The sequence below is a fragment of the Vulpes vulpes genome, chromosome 14 (assembly GCF_048418805.1).
Source record: "Vulpes vulpes isolate BD-2025 chromosome 14, VulVul3, whole genome shotgun sequence".
NCBI classification, from domain to species: domain Eukaryota; kingdom Metazoa; phylum Chordata; class Mammalia; order Carnivora; family Canidae; genus Vulpes; species Vulpes vulpes.
Genome location: NC_132793.1, coordinates 1,384,146 through 1,402,388, shown reverse-complemented (window position 1 = coordinate 1,402,388; position 18,243 = coordinate 1,384,146). Strand labels below are relative to the sequence as shown.

General features: G+C 67.6%; 1 protein-coding gene across 1 annotated transcript in view; it reads right to left on the bottom strand.

The window, feature by feature from the left end:
• The window catches only part of LAMA5 (laminin subunit alpha 5), a 45,867-nt gene that overhangs the window by 15,013 nt on the left and 12,611 nt on the right, over nt 1–18,243 (bottom strand). The window contains exons 3-38 of the mRNA XM_072735420.1: nt 17,748–17,865; nt 16,971–17,089; nt 16,700–16,870; nt 16,526–16,623; nt 15,224–15,339; nt 14,957–15,075; nt 14,778–14,868; nt 14,477–14,611; nt 14,331–14,393; nt 9,911–10,051; nt 9,693–9,830; nt 9,462–9,596; nt 9,243–9,377; nt 9,023–9,160; nt 8,556–8,608; nt 8,219–8,324; nt 8,055–8,107; nt 7,850–7,955; nt 7,472–7,571; nt 7,224–7,380; nt 6,967–7,105; nt 6,592–6,734; nt 6,408–6,514; nt 6,169–6,322; nt 5,494–5,654; nt 5,281–5,389; nt 3,902–3,999; nt 3,623–3,824; nt 3,407–3,533; nt 2,800–2,939; nt 2,130–2,245; nt 1,523–1,734; nt 1,043–1,247; nt 702–846; nt 373–513; nt 85–246 (exon numbers count right to left, since the gene is read on the bottom strand). Of these exons, the coding sequence (XP_072591521.1) occupies nt 85–246; nt 373–513; nt 702–846; nt 1,043–1,247; nt 1,523–1,734; nt 2,130–2,245; nt 2,800–2,939; nt 3,407–3,533; nt 3,623–3,824; nt 3,902–3,999; nt 5,281–5,389; nt 5,494–5,654; nt 6,169–6,322; nt 6,408–6,514; nt 6,592–6,734; nt 6,967–7,105; nt 7,224–7,380; nt 7,472–7,571; nt 7,850–7,955; nt 8,055–8,107; nt 8,219–8,324; nt 8,556–8,608; nt 9,023–9,160; nt 9,243–9,377; nt 9,462–9,596; nt 9,693–9,830; nt 9,911–10,051; nt 14,331–14,393; nt 14,477–14,611; nt 14,778–14,868; nt 14,957–15,075; nt 15,224–15,339; nt 16,526–16,623; nt 16,700–16,870; nt 16,971–17,089; nt 17,748–17,865 (4,653 nt within the window). The remainder of the gene's footprint in view (nt 1–84; nt 247–372; nt 514–701; nt 847–1,042; nt 1,248–1,522; nt 1,735–2,129; nt 2,246–2,799; nt 2,940–3,406; nt 3,534–3,622; nt 3,825–3,901; nt 4,000–5,280; nt 5,390–5,493; nt 5,655–6,168; nt 6,323–6,407; nt 6,515–6,591; nt 6,735–6,966; nt 7,106–7,223; nt 7,381–7,471; nt 7,572–7,849; nt 7,956–8,054; nt 8,108–8,218; nt 8,325–8,555; nt 8,609–9,022; nt 9,161–9,242; nt 9,378–9,461; nt 9,597–9,692; nt 9,831–9,910; nt 10,052–14,330; nt 14,394–14,476; nt 14,612–14,777; nt 14,869–14,956; nt 15,076–15,223; nt 15,340–16,525; nt 16,624–16,699; nt 16,871–16,970; nt 17,090–17,747; nt 17,866–18,243) is intronic.

Here is an 18,243-nt window from a genome sequence, read left to right as displayed (position 1 = left end):
GCGGCCCCACTGCCATCCTTCCCCCTCCAGGGTGGCCCGGACACCCTCACGGCACCTTCCCCGGGGTCCGCCTGGCCCACTCACCCTGTCCCCCAGGTAGGAGGGTGGGGCCTGCCAGTACAGCTCAGGGAAGGCCTCGAACCCGCGCCGCAAGTCAGCGTAGAGCAGCTCTGCCTCCGCGCGCAGCTCGTGGGGAACCACCTGCCGGTCACTGCTGAGCAGTGTCCAGCCCTCCATGTCCACCAGCTGTGGGCGCACGGGAGGGACCCGGAGCTGAGCACCGTCCCGCGGCCTGGGGCCCCGTCCCACACCAGGGCACGCCGTGGGGCAGGGTGGTATGTGTCCCCTCCCCGAGTCCCGCTGGCCGCACACCTCCCGACGGGCGAGGGCCGAGCTCCGGCAGCGCTCTGTGGCCCCGAAGCAGAAGCAGCGGGTACAGCCTTTCGGGTTGGCGGCATCGAGGGAGAAGGTCCCGAGGCGGCACTGGTCACACCGCGGGCCCTGCACGTTCTCCTGGGGGTGGGGGTGGGGGGTCAGTTGGCCTCGTACAGCAGTGCCCGACCCGCCCTGGCTCGTTGTCACCCCCTTGCCCGTGGGCTGACTCTCCCCAAAGCGCCCAGGAAGCCCCGGAGGGGTTCAGCTGGCAGCGTGGGAGGCGGGGGCGGCTGACACCCCCACCTGGGCCCTGCTTGTCCCCGCACCTTGCAGTGGCACTGGCCCGTGAGGGGGTCGCACACGCTGGGCATGGAGCCCGCTTCGTGGCAGTCGCAGGGACGGCAGCTGGGGTAGCCATGGAAGCCGGGGGCACACGTGTCACAGCGGCGTCCGGCCACGTTGGGTCTGCACCTGCCGAGGGGTTCAGAGGCTGGCTGACCCCCCACCCCACCTCTCCTGCTGAACTGAGACCGCAGCAGCCCCAGCGGGCGGCGACCCCCCAAGGCGAACCCCTCCCCGCCCGGAGCCGGAGGGAGTGTGCTCTGTGGCAACGCCACCCGGACCCAAGACCAGCTGGGGTGCGGGACAGCCCTCCCGCCCTGCTCACTTGCACTGGCCACTGTCCACGTCACAGGTGGGGTCCGTGAGCTCCTGGACACCGGGCCCCGAGCAGTTACACTCCTCACAGCCCACCAGGGGGTGGCAGCCGAAGGTCTGGGGCTGGCACACGACGCAGTCGGGCGGGACGGTGCGTGGCGGGCACACACAGCGGCCCGTGAGCTCGTCGCACAGACGGCCTCGGCACTCACAGGCTGTGGGGAGCGCACGCGTGCTGAGCCCCCGCCCCGCCGGCCCGGGTCACCCAGCTCCGGGCCCCACGCCTCAGGCAGATCCCGACGTGGGGGGCCAGTTGCCCAGAACTGCCGCCCAGTCCCCGGAACCCATCCGACAGAGGGCAGGGCCCAGGCCACAAGCTGCCGGAGGCTCCAGAACATCTTCCTGCCCCTGTAGCCACGTGTCCCTCCGCCGGGAAGCCCCTTCGGGTTAGAGCCCACCCCTGGCTGGCGCTCCGGGCTGCAGTACTCACGCCTGCAGCTGGGGAAGCCCCAGTAGCCGGTGGCACAGCGGGAGCAGTCCCGGCCGATGACGTGGGCTCGGCAGGGACACTGACCCCCAAAGGGCTCGCACGTGGGGCCCGTGGCGCCCATTTCGTGGCAGCCGCAAGGCCGAGCCCCGTTGTTATAGTAGAGAGACAGGGAAGAGGCAGCGTCGCGACAGAACTGGGACGAGCTGGAGGGGCTGTGGCGAGAAGCTGGCGGTGAGGCCCAGAGCTCTCACCCGCCCCTCCCCACCCAATGCCTCCCCCCTGCCCTGGCTCCCAGCCCCACCCCAGCCCCGCCCCCGAGCCTGGCCCTGCCCCACACCGAGCCCCTGCCCCCAAGCCCCTGGTCCCCTCAGCCCCTCCCCTGTCCCCCAAGCCCCCACCCTCCCCTGAGCCTCCCACCCTGCCCCCAGAGCCCCAGCACTGTCCCCGAGCCACCAGCCCTAACCCCAGGCCCCGCCTTGCCCCCCAGCCCCTGGCCCTGTCTTCCGAGGCCCCGGCCCTGCTCCCCGAGCAGCCCCTCTCTGTCCCCCAACCCCAGTCTCCCACCCTGACCCTCCCAAGCCCAGCCCTGGCCCCCAGCCCGGCCCACCTGATGTGGTACCCATGGGTGGCACACTGGCTGATGAAGTCATAGGATTTGTCCAGGGGCTCCTCTCGGAGATAGCTGGAGCTGTAGGCCTCCTCGGGGACCACCAACACATACTCCTGGGGATCGGGGCTCCGTCACCTTCCCGCCGACCCAGAGAGCACCCGGGCTGGGGAAGGGTACCAGTGCCTGCCAGCGGGTCACCGGGGGTCTCTGTGACTGGCCAGCGGCCAGCAGGGCAACTGAGGTGGTAGCGGCAGCATCACAGGCCAGCCCTGGGCCCCAGCAAGGCTGGCAGGGGCGGGAGGAGGTCGGCTTCCGTGGCCTGATGGAGCCCTGGGGGCCGTGGGAGGTCCGCCAAGGGGAAGCGCCCAGCCCCCCATGCCCCTCCCATCCAGGCCTCCATCTCCAGGAAGGCCGCCCCGACCAGCAGGGCCCCAGGGGGCTGGCGGACGCATCTCGGCTCTGAAGATCCTCGCCCTGCACCGTAGCCTCACACTATGGCCTGGAGGCCGGGGGGCTACCGCTCCCTGGCACCTGGCGTGGGGCTGGGCCAAGGCAGACGGAGGACGCACCCTGCCTGAGAGGCCAGCGGCCCCCGAACAGGTTCAGGATGTCCGCACCCAGAGATGCTAGCCCCACCCGGTCCGCGACACGGCAGCCTTGGACTCACCAACCAGAGCCATCGGCCCTCGGGCACACGCAGGGTCACGGTGAGCTCGCTGTCGGTCACGTCCAGCACCGTCTGGCCTTCACAGACCACCAGGGTGCGGCAGCCGTAGCCGTGTGGGCAGAAGCTGGCATTGGCATGGCCTGGAGGGGAAGGAAAGGCAGGTCCATGTGCCCCCCCCACCCCACGGACCAGCTCTGGCCCACGGCCTCATCCCAGGGGCGCTCCTGGAGTCATGGTGCCATGCCCGCCGAGGACGGTGCATGTGTGTCACGACACGCACACGTGACCCGCCTGAGGCCACGCAGAGGCCCGCTAGGTGCAGGTCCCTGAGCTCGGCCCAGCGAAAACAACACACATACGCGAGAACACAAGGACCGTCAACGTCACACGACGGTGAGCCGTGGCTCACATGAGGGAATCGAGTGGGAGCTGGGACGGGGCCGGGAGGCTGGGGCTGCCGTCCGCACTGGGCCCCGGGCACCCCACTTGGGAACTGGCCTCTAGGACGGATCCGTCCACGTCTCGTGACGACCACACCGTGGGGCTGAGGACACCCCGGCCGCCCCTCGGCTGGGGCCCGCCCGCACCGCGCCCCACGGCCACTCACCCTGCCAGACTCGGCCGCCGCTGACGAGGACCTCCACGGGGAAGGTGGGGTGGTCCGGCTGGTAGCCGTGCAGCAGGAAGGCGTAGCGGCCCAGGGCCGGCACGTGCGTGGTGAGGACCACAGTGCCCTGCGGGGGGCGCTCCGGTCAGCAGGCTCAGGGCTGGGCCCACGGCCAGGGTGGAGCGCACGCGGCGACCCTCCCGGCCGGGCCCTCACCTGGGGGTGGCGCAGCAGCGTGGGCTCCGCCTCGGGGTCCGCGGCCGTGGGGGGCCGAGGCTGGGGCCCCGCCGGGGGTGCGCCGGGCGTCAGGTCCTGCGAGTGGGTCAGCGGGAGGCCGGGAGGCAGCGGCAGCACCTGGCAGTCCCTGAGGATGATGGGCCGGGGCGGCTTCGGGAAGCGAGACAGCAGGCAGGAGGCGCTGGGGACGAGCGAGGAGGTGAGTCCTGAGAGCCGCCCACCCCCGCCGCACCCCCCCAGGCCCTCCCGGCCCCCCACCTGGTGGGGCTGAAGGTGCCGTGAGCGCTGACACAGTGGACCCGGGGCTGCATGAACTCCACGCTGAACGTCTCCACGGGCACCAGGGTGACGCTGTGCTGCGGACGGAGGACGGGGCGTGATGAGGACACGCACGCGGGGCCGCCCAGCCTCTACGTCCCACGGTGGCCCATCTCTGCCCCAAGTCCCTGCCCCCCGCCCCCCGGCCCCGCCGCCTGCACGAGCCCCAGCCCTGCTCCGCGGTTTCCAGGCCAGGAGCACCACTCGGCTCTCCTTGCGGGCCCCAGCCTGTCGCCCCCTGCGGTGATTCGGCTGCATGTGGGCCACCGGCCTCCCCCTCAGCTCCGGTGACAGGGACCCTGCGCAGACGAGCACTCAGCTGAGCAGCCCTCGGGCCTGTGCCGTCCAGCACCACGCAGGTCTGGGTGTGGCAAACAGCCAAACGTGAGGCCCGGAAGCCATCTGCACGTGCCCCACAACAGAGGCCTGGACGCCGTGTGGTCGCGGTGACACCGGGGACCCATCTCTGACCCGCGTCCATGTGGTTTGGGTTACGCACCCCAGAACAGGCGGATGAGGTGGCTTTCAGAGCCGGGGGGCGGCCACCAGGGCTGCGGGGTGTCTGGGGCGGGGCCTGCGGCTTCCCGGCCTGGGTGCTGGGTGCTGGGGCACATGCCGGGCATGCCCGGGACGCGGCTCTGTGGACACCTTGCAGTGACCTAGCTCCCGGCCACGGGGCCGAGGGGAGCACGGACTGCACGTGCCCCGCCGCCAGCAGGTCGGGCCGAAGGGACGTGGTCTGTGCCCTTGAGCACCGCGGGCCGAGCCAGCGCGGCGGGTGGCCATGGGGTCCTCCCCTCTGCAAGTCTCTCGTCAACACTTGACGCACTTACTAGAACATGTGCACGACTGATACGTTTTCTAAAGACCAGAACCAAGGAAACACGGTAAGAGGGCAACGCTCCGACGGCTCCTGGGTCCAGCTGACACCCATTCGGTTCTGGGTGTCAGAGCGACGGTTAACACCCCGCGGGGCTTCGTGGTCGCAGACGGGTGTGCAGAGGCCCGCGTCACCGTGACTCAGTCCTCAGAGCACCGAGGAGGTGTCTCCCTTCCAGCTCCAACCCATCACACGCCGCCCGCCCCGCGTGGCCGCAGGAATGCTCTCTAAACAAGTATATATTTGTGGCCACTGGAAAAAAACACCCAAATCCTGAAGATTCCAGAAGAAACGTGACTGGGTGCCCACGGTCGGTGGTGCTGGTGATGGCCCCCTGGGCTCAGCACTCCCCTACTTTGATGCTGCTTAGTGTCTTCTGAAAGGCCTGAAGCCACAGGGGGGCCCTGGGGCCCGTGCAGGGGAGGGGTCAGGGCCTTACCAGGAAGAAGCGGGCCTGCTCGGCCGTGAGCCGGACGCTGGCCTCCGTGTCCAGGTGGAAGACCGCCAGGTGGTGCTGGGCGTCCAGGGCTGTGGCCCGGCACAGGGCGCTGCGGGAGGGGCAGCGGCAGTCAGCAGGGGGTGGGGGGGGCCTGGGGCCCAAGCCCTCCCACACGGCTCCCCCAGACCTGAATCCTCTCCCCTCCCTGCGCACCTGTAAGGGCAGTGGTGGAAAGTGAGTGCTCCCTGCTGGGGGGCCCGCTGGGGCGTGTGCACGGCTGCGCCCACCTCCTGGGGGGCGTCCTCATTGGCATACTCCACCACCAGGGTGTAGCGGCCTGGCTGTGGCACTGCCACCTGGAGCTGGACGTCCACCTGGGGGGACAAAGTGATCAGAGGCTTCACCCCAGGCCCCACGTGGAGAACGAGCCTCCGCGTCCTCCCTGGACACTGCTGCACACGGCCCTTCCCACCCTCTGCTCCCACAGCCTCCGCCCTCTGACCCCAGAGTCTGTGCACCTGTTGTCCTCGCTGCCTGGGGCAGCCCTCCAGGACACCCCGTGGCCACCTGGCCTTCCAGCCTCTGCTCTCTCCCACCCCCCCCCCACCTCCCCAAGGCCCGCTGGCCTCAGCACTGGTGAGGGCCTGCTGCCCAGAGCCCAGCCTGGGTCTCAGAGGTAACAAATACCTGCTGCCTCCTCATGATAAGCCAGAGGTGGGGGTCACTGATACCCCATCTACAGTTGGCCCCAAAGGTGTCCTGATGCCCCAGGTCAAACTTGTGTCCTGTCACTGCACCACAGACCAGACCGCCCCCCCCAGACAAGGGCACGCCCTCCCCAGGTCCTGACCACCCCCCGCCCCTCCATGGGGTCCCAGGGACACGCACGTCACTGCCCAGGCAGGCGGCCAGTGGCGGATGTGAAGGGCTGAGCTGCTCCGTGGGGCAAGGCCGGGGTAGGCTGTTGTCGTGACGACACAAGGCCTCGGGTCCCGCCGCTGAGGGGAAGCCATCCAGGGGCAGGTGGGTGTAGAGGAGGCAGCTGGGGGGACACGACGGCAGTCAGCAGGGGCAGGCGGCCTGAGCACAGGGAGGCCGGCCCCCCACCCCGCCAGGCGGGCCCTCACTTGTTCCTAGAGCGCTGGGCGGCAGGCTGGAACGTGCAGGCCTCGGCCACACGCAGCTGCAGGAGGGCTGCCTCGTAGTACGTGCTGGGCAGCAGCACCACGTAGTCCTGGCGGGCAGGGCGAGAGGTGGGTACTCCGGCCCCCTCCCCGGGCCCCGTTCCAGCCCGCTCAGCCCCCGCCTCACCAGGAGAACCCCTTCAGCCTCCACGACCAGAGCCCAGGTGCCAGGGTTCAGCACGAAGGGCTCCCCAAAGCCCCTCTGGGGCACGGTGACAAAGGCAGGCTCCGTGCTGGGCGGGAAGGTGACGAGCTGGCTCTGCTCTGTGCCTGGGGATGCGGACCGGGAGACTCCTAGACTCAGCCCATGGGCCACGCCAGGCTGCAGCGCCCCCAGGGCCAGGGCACAGGCTGGCTCCCACCCCCGCTGGGGCCCCAGGTGGGGCGGAGGGAGGGGGGCAAAGGGGAAGGGGGCAAAGGGGAAGGAGTGGGCCAGGAGCAGCTGGGGCAGGGCTGGGGCAGGCCGGGCAGTGGGGGAGCTGGGAGCCCCCCAGGTACTCACAGTTGGTACACGTGGCAAACTTGCCCTCCTCTTGCACCGACACTCGCCCACTCACACTCACGGGCCCCCGGTTGACATAGCGGAAGACCAGCCGGAAGAGGTCAGGGGAGGTCACGTTCAGCGTTGCCACGATCCTGGGCTGGGGGGTGGCATGGAGAATCGGGGTGGCTGGTGCCCTGGCCCCAAGGGCCCCTCTCCTCCCCACCAACCAGGGGGAACCCGCAGCCCCCGTCGGGGAGGCGCGGCCCCTTGCCCACCTGGATGGGCGTCATCTGGGCGTAGCCCCTCCAGCTGAAGCTCTCGAACTCCAGGGGGTTGAAGCCGAAGCGCACAGTGTGGCCCTGGGGCGTGGTCGCCTCCTCCAGCTCCAGACGCATATCGTGCAGGTCAGGCAGGTAGTGGTCTCGCGCCGGCCTGGCCACGGCAGGGAGGTCAGAGGCAGGCCTCGGGGTCCGCTGCCTCGCCAGCCCCCTGCCCCCCGGGGCCACGCAGGGGGGGCACCCACTCGCTGCAGGTGAGGCCCTGGGTGTTGGGGCGGCACCGGCAGGCGCCGGTCCTCGGGTCGCAGCCCTGGCCCAGGGCACCGCCAACGTCGCACCGGCAGCCTGCAGCGGGAGGGAGCAAGGTCAGGGCTGCCTGGGCCCTGCCCGGCCGCCAGCTGTGGAGGCCACAGGCGCCGAGAAGCCAGCTCGCACTGACCCCCAGGGGCGGCCCGCGGCTGGGACAGTAACGGGGCACCGGGACCGGCTAGGGATGTGTGCCGGGGGCGCGGCACTACAGCCGCCTGTCCCTCCCTCCCTCCCGGCCCGAGCACCCAGGAGCAGCCCCACGTGTCCCTCCCTTGCCCCCCCGAACGCGGGCTGAGGGCCGAGGGGGCGCTCACTGCGGCAGCCGAAGTAGTCAGCCCGGTCCAGCCCGAAGAAGCCGTCCTGGCAGGCCGCGCAGGTCTGGCCGCACACGTGAGGCTTGCAAGAGCACTGGCCGTCGCCCTGCGGCCGAGGGGCAAGGTGAGACCCAGCCGTGGGGGGGTCTGGACGTGCCCGCCCCACGGCCCCTGGGCCCCTGGGCAGCTCGGCCCTCAGACTCACCGGCTGGCACTCGGTAAGTCCGCCCAGCGTGCCCCGAGGATCACAGTCGCAGCCTGGCGGAGAGGAGAGCGGGCCTGGACTCCGAGGGGCCAGCCCTCACCGCCCTGCGCGGCCCTCCCCCAGCGTCTGCCCAGCCCCCGCACACCCCGAACCCACAGACTCACGGGTGCAGCCCTCGGGGTTCTCGGGACTCAGCCCCCAGAACCCGGGTTTACAACGATCGCAGCTCGGCCCCTCCACGTGGGCCCGGCACGTACAGGGCGCCTGCGCCTGGGAGGAGGTGAGACGGAGGGTCCGGGCAGGCCCTGCCTTCTTACCCACAACCCGCAGCCCCCCAGCCCCGACCCGGCCCCATCTCTGGCCTGTCCCCGCATCAGAGACAGAGGACCAGCCAGGGGACAAACGGGCCCCGAGGATGCGAAAGCGACGGAGCACATGATCACAGTGACGGTCTCCCCGGCAGCGATGGGCTGGCCCCGCCAAGGGCGGCCCGGGACCTACCTCGGGAAGGCGGTGGCCATCCGGGGCCAGGCCGGCAGGGTGGCAGGAGCCAGCTGTGGAGAGACCCAGCCCACCATCACCTGTCGGTCACTGACTCCGAGGGTGGCCGGGACCCGAGGCTGCGCGGGAGCCACACCCATGCCTCCCACCCAGGTGAGCAGGCGTGAAAACGTGCGCGTGCCTGCTGGCTCTGGTCCCACAAGGGCCCACGCCCCCCACGGCCACAGACAGCGGTTAGAACACGCCCCAGGGCCGCCGGCACGGACACGCGTGTGAATCGTGCTGTGCATGGGCAGCTCTGTGAGGGCACGCTTGCACAAGCACGGGCCACAGGCAGCCCAACCCGCCCGCCCCGGACCACGTGAGAGCACCCATGCACACACGGTACGTGGGTGGTCGTGGGCACGAGGGCGACAGCGCAGGGAGGCCACACGTGGCATGTGCCACACACACTGTGCTAGGCTCACCTTCGCAGTAGGGGAAGTTGTAGGCGCCAGGCACACACGTGTCACATCGCAGCCCCGTCACACCGGGCCGGCAGCTGCACTGCCCGCTGCGGGGGTCACAGGATGCGTGCAGGGACCCCTCGGCGGAGCAGCGGCAGGCTGGGTGAGGAAGGCAGGGTGTGGGCATGCGGGAGGGACTTGCCCGCCCTCCGCGCCCTGAGTCCCCTGCAGCCACACTCACGGGTGCAGTCGGGGAAGCCGTGGAAGCCGGGGCTGCACTCCTGGCAGGCAGCGCCCGTGTAGCCAGCGCGGCAGTGGCACGTCCCGCCTGCCCCGCACAGCTGGTCCAGGGCACCCCGTGGGTCGCAGGTGCAGGCTGCAGGCGACATGGGGTCAGGCCCTGGGGATTCGTGGGTGGCCCTCCGGCTCCACCCGGGCCCCGCCCCGGACCTCCGCTCACCGCGACAGTCGGGGTAGCCGTGGTGGCCTGGGCGGCAGCGGTCACAGTGAGGGCCGTCGAACTCCGGCCGGCAGGGGCAGCGGCCAGCCTCGTCACAGCCCTCGGGCAGGGTCCCCGCAGGGCTGCAGCCACACACTGGGGAGCGAAGCAGCACGCAGGGGCCCCCTAAGCCAGGCAGGCCGTGCCCCGAGCCCGACGCCCACCCACGCCCGGCGGGGAGGCCCCGCTCACGCTGGCAGAGAGGGAAGTGGAAGTAGCCGGGCGCACAGCGGTCGCACGCGGCGCCCTCGAAGCCCTCCCGGCAGGTGCACCGGCCCGAGTCCCGGTCACAGTCCCCGCCCGCCACTCCGGGGCTGGAACACTGGCACGCTGCAGGGAGGGAACGTGGTGTCAGTCGGGGAGGGGGCGGGCCCCCAGGGTCCACGCGAGGGCAGTGGGGCCGCACTCACACTGGCAGCCGGGGCCGTAGAAGCCCGGGGCGCAGAGCTCGCAGTGGGTGCCCTGGAAGCCGGGTTTGCACACGCAGCGTCCCAGCCGCGGGTCCTGGCGGCAGGCGTTGCCCTGGGTCCCGGCGGCGCTGCAGTCACAGTCTGGGGGGAAAGGGGGGAGGGGGCCTCAGGGGCCTGCAGACCCCAGGCCTCCCCGCAGGACACTGCCCGCCTCAAACTCGTCTCCTCACGCGGCTGTGCTGCACTCACACAACTAAACGGCCAAAATGGCCAGAAGGCAGAGCTGAAGCCTCTGGAAAAGCGCCTGCAATGAATCAGGGCGCTCGGAGGACACGCAATTAGTTGTTTATAATGTAGCTACGAAGTCAACTGCAGGCGTCGATACAACCAGACAAGATGTAAAAACAAAACCATAACGAGGCAAAAAAGCTGTCATCTTTATAAATAATTGTGCGGTTAGAAAAGAGGAGAAAAAAACGTGCTGATCGCCTTAACTGATGCACAAAAAGAGGTCATGGATGCTGTTATTTATAGAAAATGATGGTTTGATGTTTGTCACAAACGTAAGGGCGACCCCGGGCCCGACCGGCAGAGAGAAACAACTCGCAAACCCTCCGGGAAGGAAGCGCAATTCACCCAACCCCGGAACACGTCCTGTTGCCCAGCAGAACGCGGGCGGCAAACACCTGCGCAGGAGGAGCAATGACACAGAAGGAGCAGGAGCAAGCCCTGCCTGACGGCCACGGCCCTGCCCGCGCCCCGGCTACTCTCACGAGGCAGAACCAGAGGCCTCAGTTTGGCTCTTGAAGGAAAATCAACTCACGTCCTCTTGAAAAGATGCTCCCTGAACCACGGACCCAGACGGGCCACGGAGAGCTTCGTGAAGGGACAGCACGGCGCAGAGACTGTAAGCAGAGTGTGGAGACCCCAGAACATTCCGGAGAACCCAAAGCCACAAGCATCGGCGGGATGACAGGGAGCCGCTGCAGGGAAGGGGGCCTGGCCCCCCGGAGCTGCAGGAAGCACCATGCTCTCAGAGAAGGACCACGGGGTCACCAGGTGCATAGGGCCAAACTGCTCAGCTGGAAGGTTCTGGCAAAACCATTGCCCTGGACAGAAAGGCTGAAGATACTGGCCTCAGAGGCCGATGAGGACAGAGAAGAGACGGTGTGGATTTAAAGGGCATATTGAAAGAAAATTAAAAAATAAAAAAAATAAATAAAGGGCATATTGAACACATGTGGACGTATACGGGGACCTGCGCCCCGCACAGCACATGCGGTCCCTTTGTATGGCCATGGAACATCCTCGAAGGGGTCACGTTCTAAGTGAGAAGCGAAGAAAATCTCCAATTCCAAAGACAAAGAGCAGAAACTGCAGGCTAGCGGATCTGACCGCGATGCAGAGCCATCAGACAGGGCGAGAAAGGACACGTAACCTCCCGGGACGAGGGACCGTCCTCTGGGCAGGGCGGGCTGAAAGGAAAGGGGAGACCGAAGTGCTCCACGGCCTGGGCCGCAGCCGTCGGGGGGGCCCAGCCACACAGCAACCCGGGCCCGGCCTGGACGCCGCTGCTCGCGCCCTGGGCCAGGTGACGGCCAGCACCCCCCCACCGCGTGCGAGGCCACTCCCTCCGTCACGACAGCCACGCCGTCTGCAGACACCTTCCTGGTTGACAAGCCACACTTTGCACCGTTTTGTCAACAACGAAGACAGAGTGGAGCTACTGGGCCCGGGAAGCCAGGAAAGCGGGGAGGAAACGGCGGGAAGCAGAAAGAGACAAGCGCGCGTGACCTCACCCACGTGGGGGACCCAGCGCTGACACGGAACACCGAGCTCACGGAAACAGAGCACCCGCTGGTGGCCGCGGGGCCGGCGGTGGAGACCCGGGGGCACAGACGTGCAGGCGTGAGACGCGTAGTTCACGTGGCCGTGACCGTGAGAGGCGCCTGGACGCAACCACAGCCCGGGGCGGGTCTGGAAGTTGCTAAGAGGCCTTAAAAGTTCTCATCACAGGGAAGAGTAAGTCTGTGTGTGGTGACAAGGGTTAACCGGCTGCCGCGGCGACCGCTCTGCAGCATGCCCGATCCTCAAATCACGCCGCCGCGCACCTGGAGCTAGCACGCTGCTGCGTATCTGGCACCCCTCGACTCCTTAAGAAAGAAGCAGATGGATCTAAAGGTTTTTGTTCAACATTTTCTCTTCTTTTTTTTTTTAAGTTCAACATTTTCTATGTTAAGAAGTAAAATCTCTCCCCCAAAGGAAAAAGAGAAAAACCCCAGCAGCTCTCACAGATGGGATACTCTTAAGCCGTATTTTGAAAACACCGATAAAGCCGTCAACCTTCCGCCAGGTCCGATAAAGGGAGGAAACGAAAGAAAGAAACGAAAACAGATGATAAGAGAAACGTACAGCTCACATGGATGCTGCGCGTGACGTTACACGGATACGTCTCGAATCCAAAGGACACAGTCTGCTAGGAAACGAAAATGACTGAAACGGACTGAGCCGAGCTAGGGAACGAGCAGATACAACAAGCATGGAAGGGACGAGAACCGTAGCCCAAGATCTCCACCGAACACGTGTCAGGGCCAGACGCCCTTCTAAGTTCTATCAAACTTTTAAGAAATGGGTGATTCAGAGACACCCGGGGGGCCCAGCAGTTGAGCGCCTGCCTTGGGCTCAGGGCGTGACCCCGGGGTCCCGGGACCGAGTCCCACGTCAGGCTCCCTGCGAGGATCCTGCTTCTCCCTCTGCCTGTGTCTCTGCCTCCCTCTCCGTGTCTCTCATGAATAAATAAAATCTTTAAAAAAGAAAAGAAAAAAGAAACAGGCGATTCCTGTGATTTTTAAACCACTATGGAGTGTGACCAAGTACGGGTCATTTTCCAAGTATTTTCTTTCTTTTTTTTTTTAATTAATTTATTGAGAGAGAGAGAGAGAGAGGCAGAGACACAGGCAGAGGGAGAAGCAGGCTCCATGCAGGGAGCCCGATGCTGGATTCAATCTCGGGTCTCCAGGATCGCGCCCTGGGCCAAAGGCAGGCGCGAAACCGCTGAGCCACCCAGGGATCCCCTCCTCTGGCTGCTTTGTAAATAAAGTTTTATCGGAACACGGCCAGGCCCGTGCACGTCCACGTGGTCGATGCCACTCGGCAGCTACAGCGCGACGGCAGAGCTCGAGAGCCAAGGCAGGACGCCTGGTCCTCAGTGTGGGAAGCAAACAGGCGCCACCTGGCCCTTTCTGGAACAAGTCTGCCCACCCCCATCGATGCCGCCGATGAAAAGCCAACAATTACAGGCAGAGAAGAGACCGTCGAAGGCTGGCAGGCGGGAGACTGAGTTCGGGGTGCGCCACCTCCGTACGACTGAGTCAGGGGCAAGCACCCCTGCAACAGAACCACACAAGAGGGTTAAAACGCTGGCACAGAAGAGAAGAGCCCCGAAGACATGGGGCTGGGAGAGACGGGCGTGTGGACAGACGCATGAGCAAAGACCCCGACAACCGGGTCCCCGGGAAAACAGCCCAAAGGTCAAGAGACACTTGAAAGAAGATCCAACCTTACAGATGCATCAAAGAAACGCTCAAGATGGCAAATGTCAAATGCCGTCTAACCAGGACACCGCCAGCCGTCGAACGCACCGTTACGCCCTTAGGAAGGGACACCACCTGCCCCTCGGACTGACACAACGTCCTCTGAAACACGTGCCCGGTTCCAGAAACACGGGGCGGGGGGGGTGAGCATCCTGCCAGCCCAGCCAACGGTCCGCGGACGGTGCCCACGGCGAGGACATCCGCGCCTGCCGATGCCGCGGACGTCACTACGCTGCACGCTATTTCTTTCTTTTGAGAGATTTGGCAACCTACGGCCACAAATGTCCCCAAACACGCACATCTTGTGACTCAGAACCTTCTAGGAAATTGTTCTACAGAAATTATTGAGAATTTATGGAAAGTTTGAGCTGCGAGGATGTTTACTGTAGCGGTTTTTTTTAAGTTGGAAAGAACTTAAATTTCCAACAACTGGGGGGTGATTGATGAGATACTGCATCTGTGCGATGACACGGACCATGAGGTGACGTGTTTACAGGACCGCGGCGGGCGGAAGCACAAAGCAGTGCCCACGGTACACACCCACCACGTCCGCCCAAGGACCGTGTGCAGCACACGGAGGGCCCAGCTGCGGGGAGAGCCACTGTTTGAAAGCGGCGCAACCCCGGGCACCTTTCTGTTCCGCTCTATGCTTACCCGTCCTCTCGGAGGTTTCCTAGCACCGATACGCGGGATTTGCAGAAAAACACTAGAACCGAAAATAAAGTAACCGCGACAAATCCTCCCTCTCTGTGGGGCTTTCGTGGGCACCCCCCTGGCCACTGCTCTCATGGAGCCCAGGGCAGGACGGGGGCCTCGGGGACACTTACTCACGATCTGTCCGGCCGGCAGCACCTGCTCCCCGGTGTCGTTGGGGGAGAAGGAGGGCACCGCTGAGGGAGGAGACAGCACGCGTCAGCAGGCCCGAAGGCCCCCCTGGGCCCACCCCCGGGTCCCCCCAGGCCGATGCCCTCACGGTAGCAGTGCGGGAAGCCAGTGAAGCCCTCGGCGCAGGCGTCACAACGCTCCCCCGTGAAGTTGGGGCGGCAGTAGCAGCGGCCGGTCAGGTCCTCGCACGTCCCGTCCGTGAAGTCCGACTCGCAGTTGCAGCCTGGGCAGGGGCCGGGGAGTCGTGAGACCCCGAGCCCAGGGCCCCGGAACAGGGCAGGGGCGCGAGAGCCAGGCGGGGCCTCCCAGAGCTGCGCGAGGGCCCCCAGGGCACGGAGAGCCGGAGCCTCGGGACACCCTGTGGCCCCACCCGGGCCGACCCCACTCACGGCGGCAAGCGTGGGGAGAGTCGAGGGGGTGGTCCGGGGCCCGGTAGAAGCCAGGCAGGCAGCGTTCACAGTTGATGCCGGTGGTGTGATGCTGGGGGGCACAGGGCGGGTGAGCGCGGGACGGCGGCCTGCACCTGGGGCCCTGCCCCCGCCCCCCAGCCCCTCAGCCCCCGCCCCACCTGGCAGTCGATGCACACGCCGCCACCCTGGTACACGTTGTCCTGGTTCTGGCTGGCGTTGCGCCGGTCCACCTCGGGGTCATAGAAGCAGTCGTGGGCGTGGCCGTGGCAGTTGCAGGCTGGAGAGAAGGGGGGCAGATGTTCACGGGCCCCCGGGACCCCGCCTCGCCGGGACCCGGGGCATGACTCGCGAACCATGGGGACCCCGGGCGCGGCAACACCAGGTGGCCGGAGCAGGCCCGGGCGAGCACGCGTGCGGGCACTCACACTGGCACTCGTTGGCACTGTCGGTGGTGGCCGGCTTCCACGGCCGCTGGTTGAAGCCGGGGCAGCAGCGGTCACAGGAGCCCCCACACGTGTTGTGCTGACAGGCACACTGAAGCCTGTGGGGACAACGGGACGGGAGGGGCTCCGCTGTGGACCCAGAGGGGCACCAGGGGCCACGCACGGCCTCCCCGGGGCTGGGGGAGGGGACAGGACGCGTGCCGGCGGGCAGGGCATGGCCGGGGCGGGGCCCTGGGTGGTCAGCCTGCAGCCCCGGGTCCCCGAGCTGGAGCGGGTCCCTCCTCGCCCCGGCTCCCTGGGCCGGCTCCAAGGGTCGGCTCACGCAGCAGCACGAACTCAGCCAGACACCCCCGGGCGTCCAGGGCGCCTCCCCAGGGGCCAGGGGCTAGGAACTGCTTCCCCTTGCAGTGGGGCGGACGCCAGTCGGAGGGCCCGGATCCTGCCTGCCGTCCTGGAGAGCGGCTGCGGCCAGCTCGGGGTCGGGGGCCAGTGGGCCCCGGCTGAGGACCGAGGCTGCAGCCGCCTACCGCTGGGACCCCCCGCCCGCCGCCCGCCTCCACAAGCACCCGGGGCCAGCACCCAGCTATGGCGCTGGGCGTGCCCTGAGCCGGGCCCTGAAGCCAGCCCGTGGAGACCCAGGCCCCAGAGCACACGGCTCGAGCCCTGTCCCCCCCAGGGTCTGCGGGGCCTTGGGAGTCCACGCTCCGTAAAATAAGAACATTTAAGGCGTCTAAAACCTCAAAAATGTGATGCTCTAAAATATAGGGAGGTGTGGCCAAAGAATCAATGGGAACTTGAATAAATGATAAAATCACTGGAATTAAAGGCAGCAGTCGGGCTACACTGAGCTGGAGGGCTGTGACCGGAGTGCCGGTCCCAAGGCAGCTCAGGAGATGGGGAGGGGGACGCAGGAGCAGCTCGGGGGGCCCAGGAAACCACAGGAAGGTCCCATCCATGGAACGGGATTCCGGAAGAAAAGAGGTACAAGGGGGAGCCGACAGGCAGAGCTGATGGCCCGGAAAGGGCCTGAGTTCACGACACACACTCTCAAAGTCCTGAGCAACAAAAGATGCGTCCGATCCCCGACACCACAGAGTAAACGTGCGGAGCACCAAGGGAAGCTCCTAGAACCCTCCAGAAGGGGCAGGCAAGCCAGTTAGGTCCTCGACTCCCCCGCCCAGGGTCCTGGCTTTGCCCGGACAGGAGAGGCAGCCGGCTGGGGCCCGGCCCAAGGTGGCCCTGCGCTGGGAAGGGGATGAGGACAGGCAGGGGGCGGGGCCTCACCGGAAGGGGTCTGCGGGGTCCTGGGCGTCGCACACGTCCGCGTGGCCGTGGCACACACAGCGGCCGCCAATGCTGATGTCCTTGATGCTGTAATAGTACTGCACCCGCGGCCGGTGAGCGCCGCGCCCCCCCCAGCCCAGCCCGCCTCCCCGCGCCCACCGGCCGGTGGCTCACCCGGCGGGTGACGGTGGGGTCCCGCAGCGCCTTGCCCATGAGGTGGCCCAGCAGCGTGTTGGTGCGCAGGAAGCGCAGGCGGATGTTGGTGGCCTTGGTGAAGTCTCGCAGCAGCGGCGAGTAGGAGAAGTTCATGGCCCCAGGGCGCCCGTTCACCAGGGACACCACGATCTGCGTGAGCCAGAGGGTCGGGCGGAGGGTCAGGCCAGGGAGCGGCCGGCGCCGCACTAGCAGGCCCCCCCCTTCGCCCCCGTGCCGCCCCGGGGCCCACCTCGCCGTTCTCCAGGGGCACGATCCGGGAGTACTCGGTGGAGCAGATGACGTGGTCGTCCCGCGTGATGCGCTCCAGCGTCTGTGACCCGAACCGCTCCAAGCAGTCCCTCTTGGAGGCTGCGGGAACCGGGCGGGGGGTGAGGGCGCAGGGCCCCGGGAAGGCTCTCGAACATCGCCGCACCCCCATGGTTTTGTTGCAAAAAGAGTGAGGCCCCTAGTCGAGGGAGGAGCCGCCCCAGGAGGGCATGGCGGGGTGCAGGCAGGAGCCCCAGAGCCCGGCAGGTCTGAACGTGCCGCCCCACACAGACGGACCCTCCAGGCTTCGCCACACCCGCCCTCTCTGCCGAGAACGAGCGCCCCCACCCCCCGACGGCCCTCCTCATCCCCGACCTTGGGGGACCGTTTCCGACTCCCCTTTAGAGGGCTGCCCCACCCCCACCCTTGCCCATGCAGTTTTCGGGGACGTGGGACCCAGGCTCCCCATCACCGTGACCCGTCACGGAGGCCCCGCTGCCTACCCGGCTCCCTCTGCTGCCGCAGGAGCGGCCGGACCACGAAGCCGGCCTGGAGGGAGCCACGGGGCGGCCCCGGAGCCTCCTGCGCCACCAGCCCCTGGGCCCAGCCATGCCCCACGTCACGACAGGCACCTGCCTCTGGGAACGCAGGCGGGAGGCGGGCGTGCGGGGGGACCGGCTGGGCCGGTGGGGACCCTGAGAGCCTGGTGACAGCCGCCCACCCCAGGGACGCCCCTGGCCGGCCCCCGCCGCAGACTCACAGGCGAAGAACTGCCACGGCTGGTAGGTGCGGCCGAAGTCCGTGGACCGCTCCAGCACCCAGAGGTCCGGCCGAGGCGAGTTGGCGAACTTGATGAGCACATAGGCCACGTGGAAGACCTGCGGGGCGGAGAGGTGTCGGCCGCGCTGGGCGGAGGGGCCGCCCGCCCCGTGGCTGGGCTCTCCTCTCCCTCTCGGCCATCCGTGGGCTTGGCCTCCGGGGGCCCAGCCGGCTCAGGGAGCAGCCCCCGCTCACTCAGACCCGTGGCTGCTGAGGCCCTCACCGGGGACCCCACCCCCCCGGGGTTCCCCGCCCCAGAGGCGCAGGGGACCCTCAGGCCGGCAGGCCTGGGATGGAAGGGGCAGCTGGGGGCAGACTGTCTGGTGTCCACCGCAGGTGCCCCACTGCCCCCGAGGCTCTGGTGGCCAGTCCAGGAGCGGCCAGACGCTGGCCCCAGCTCCCACGGGAGCCTGGCCTCTGCACAGCCGGCAGCTCCC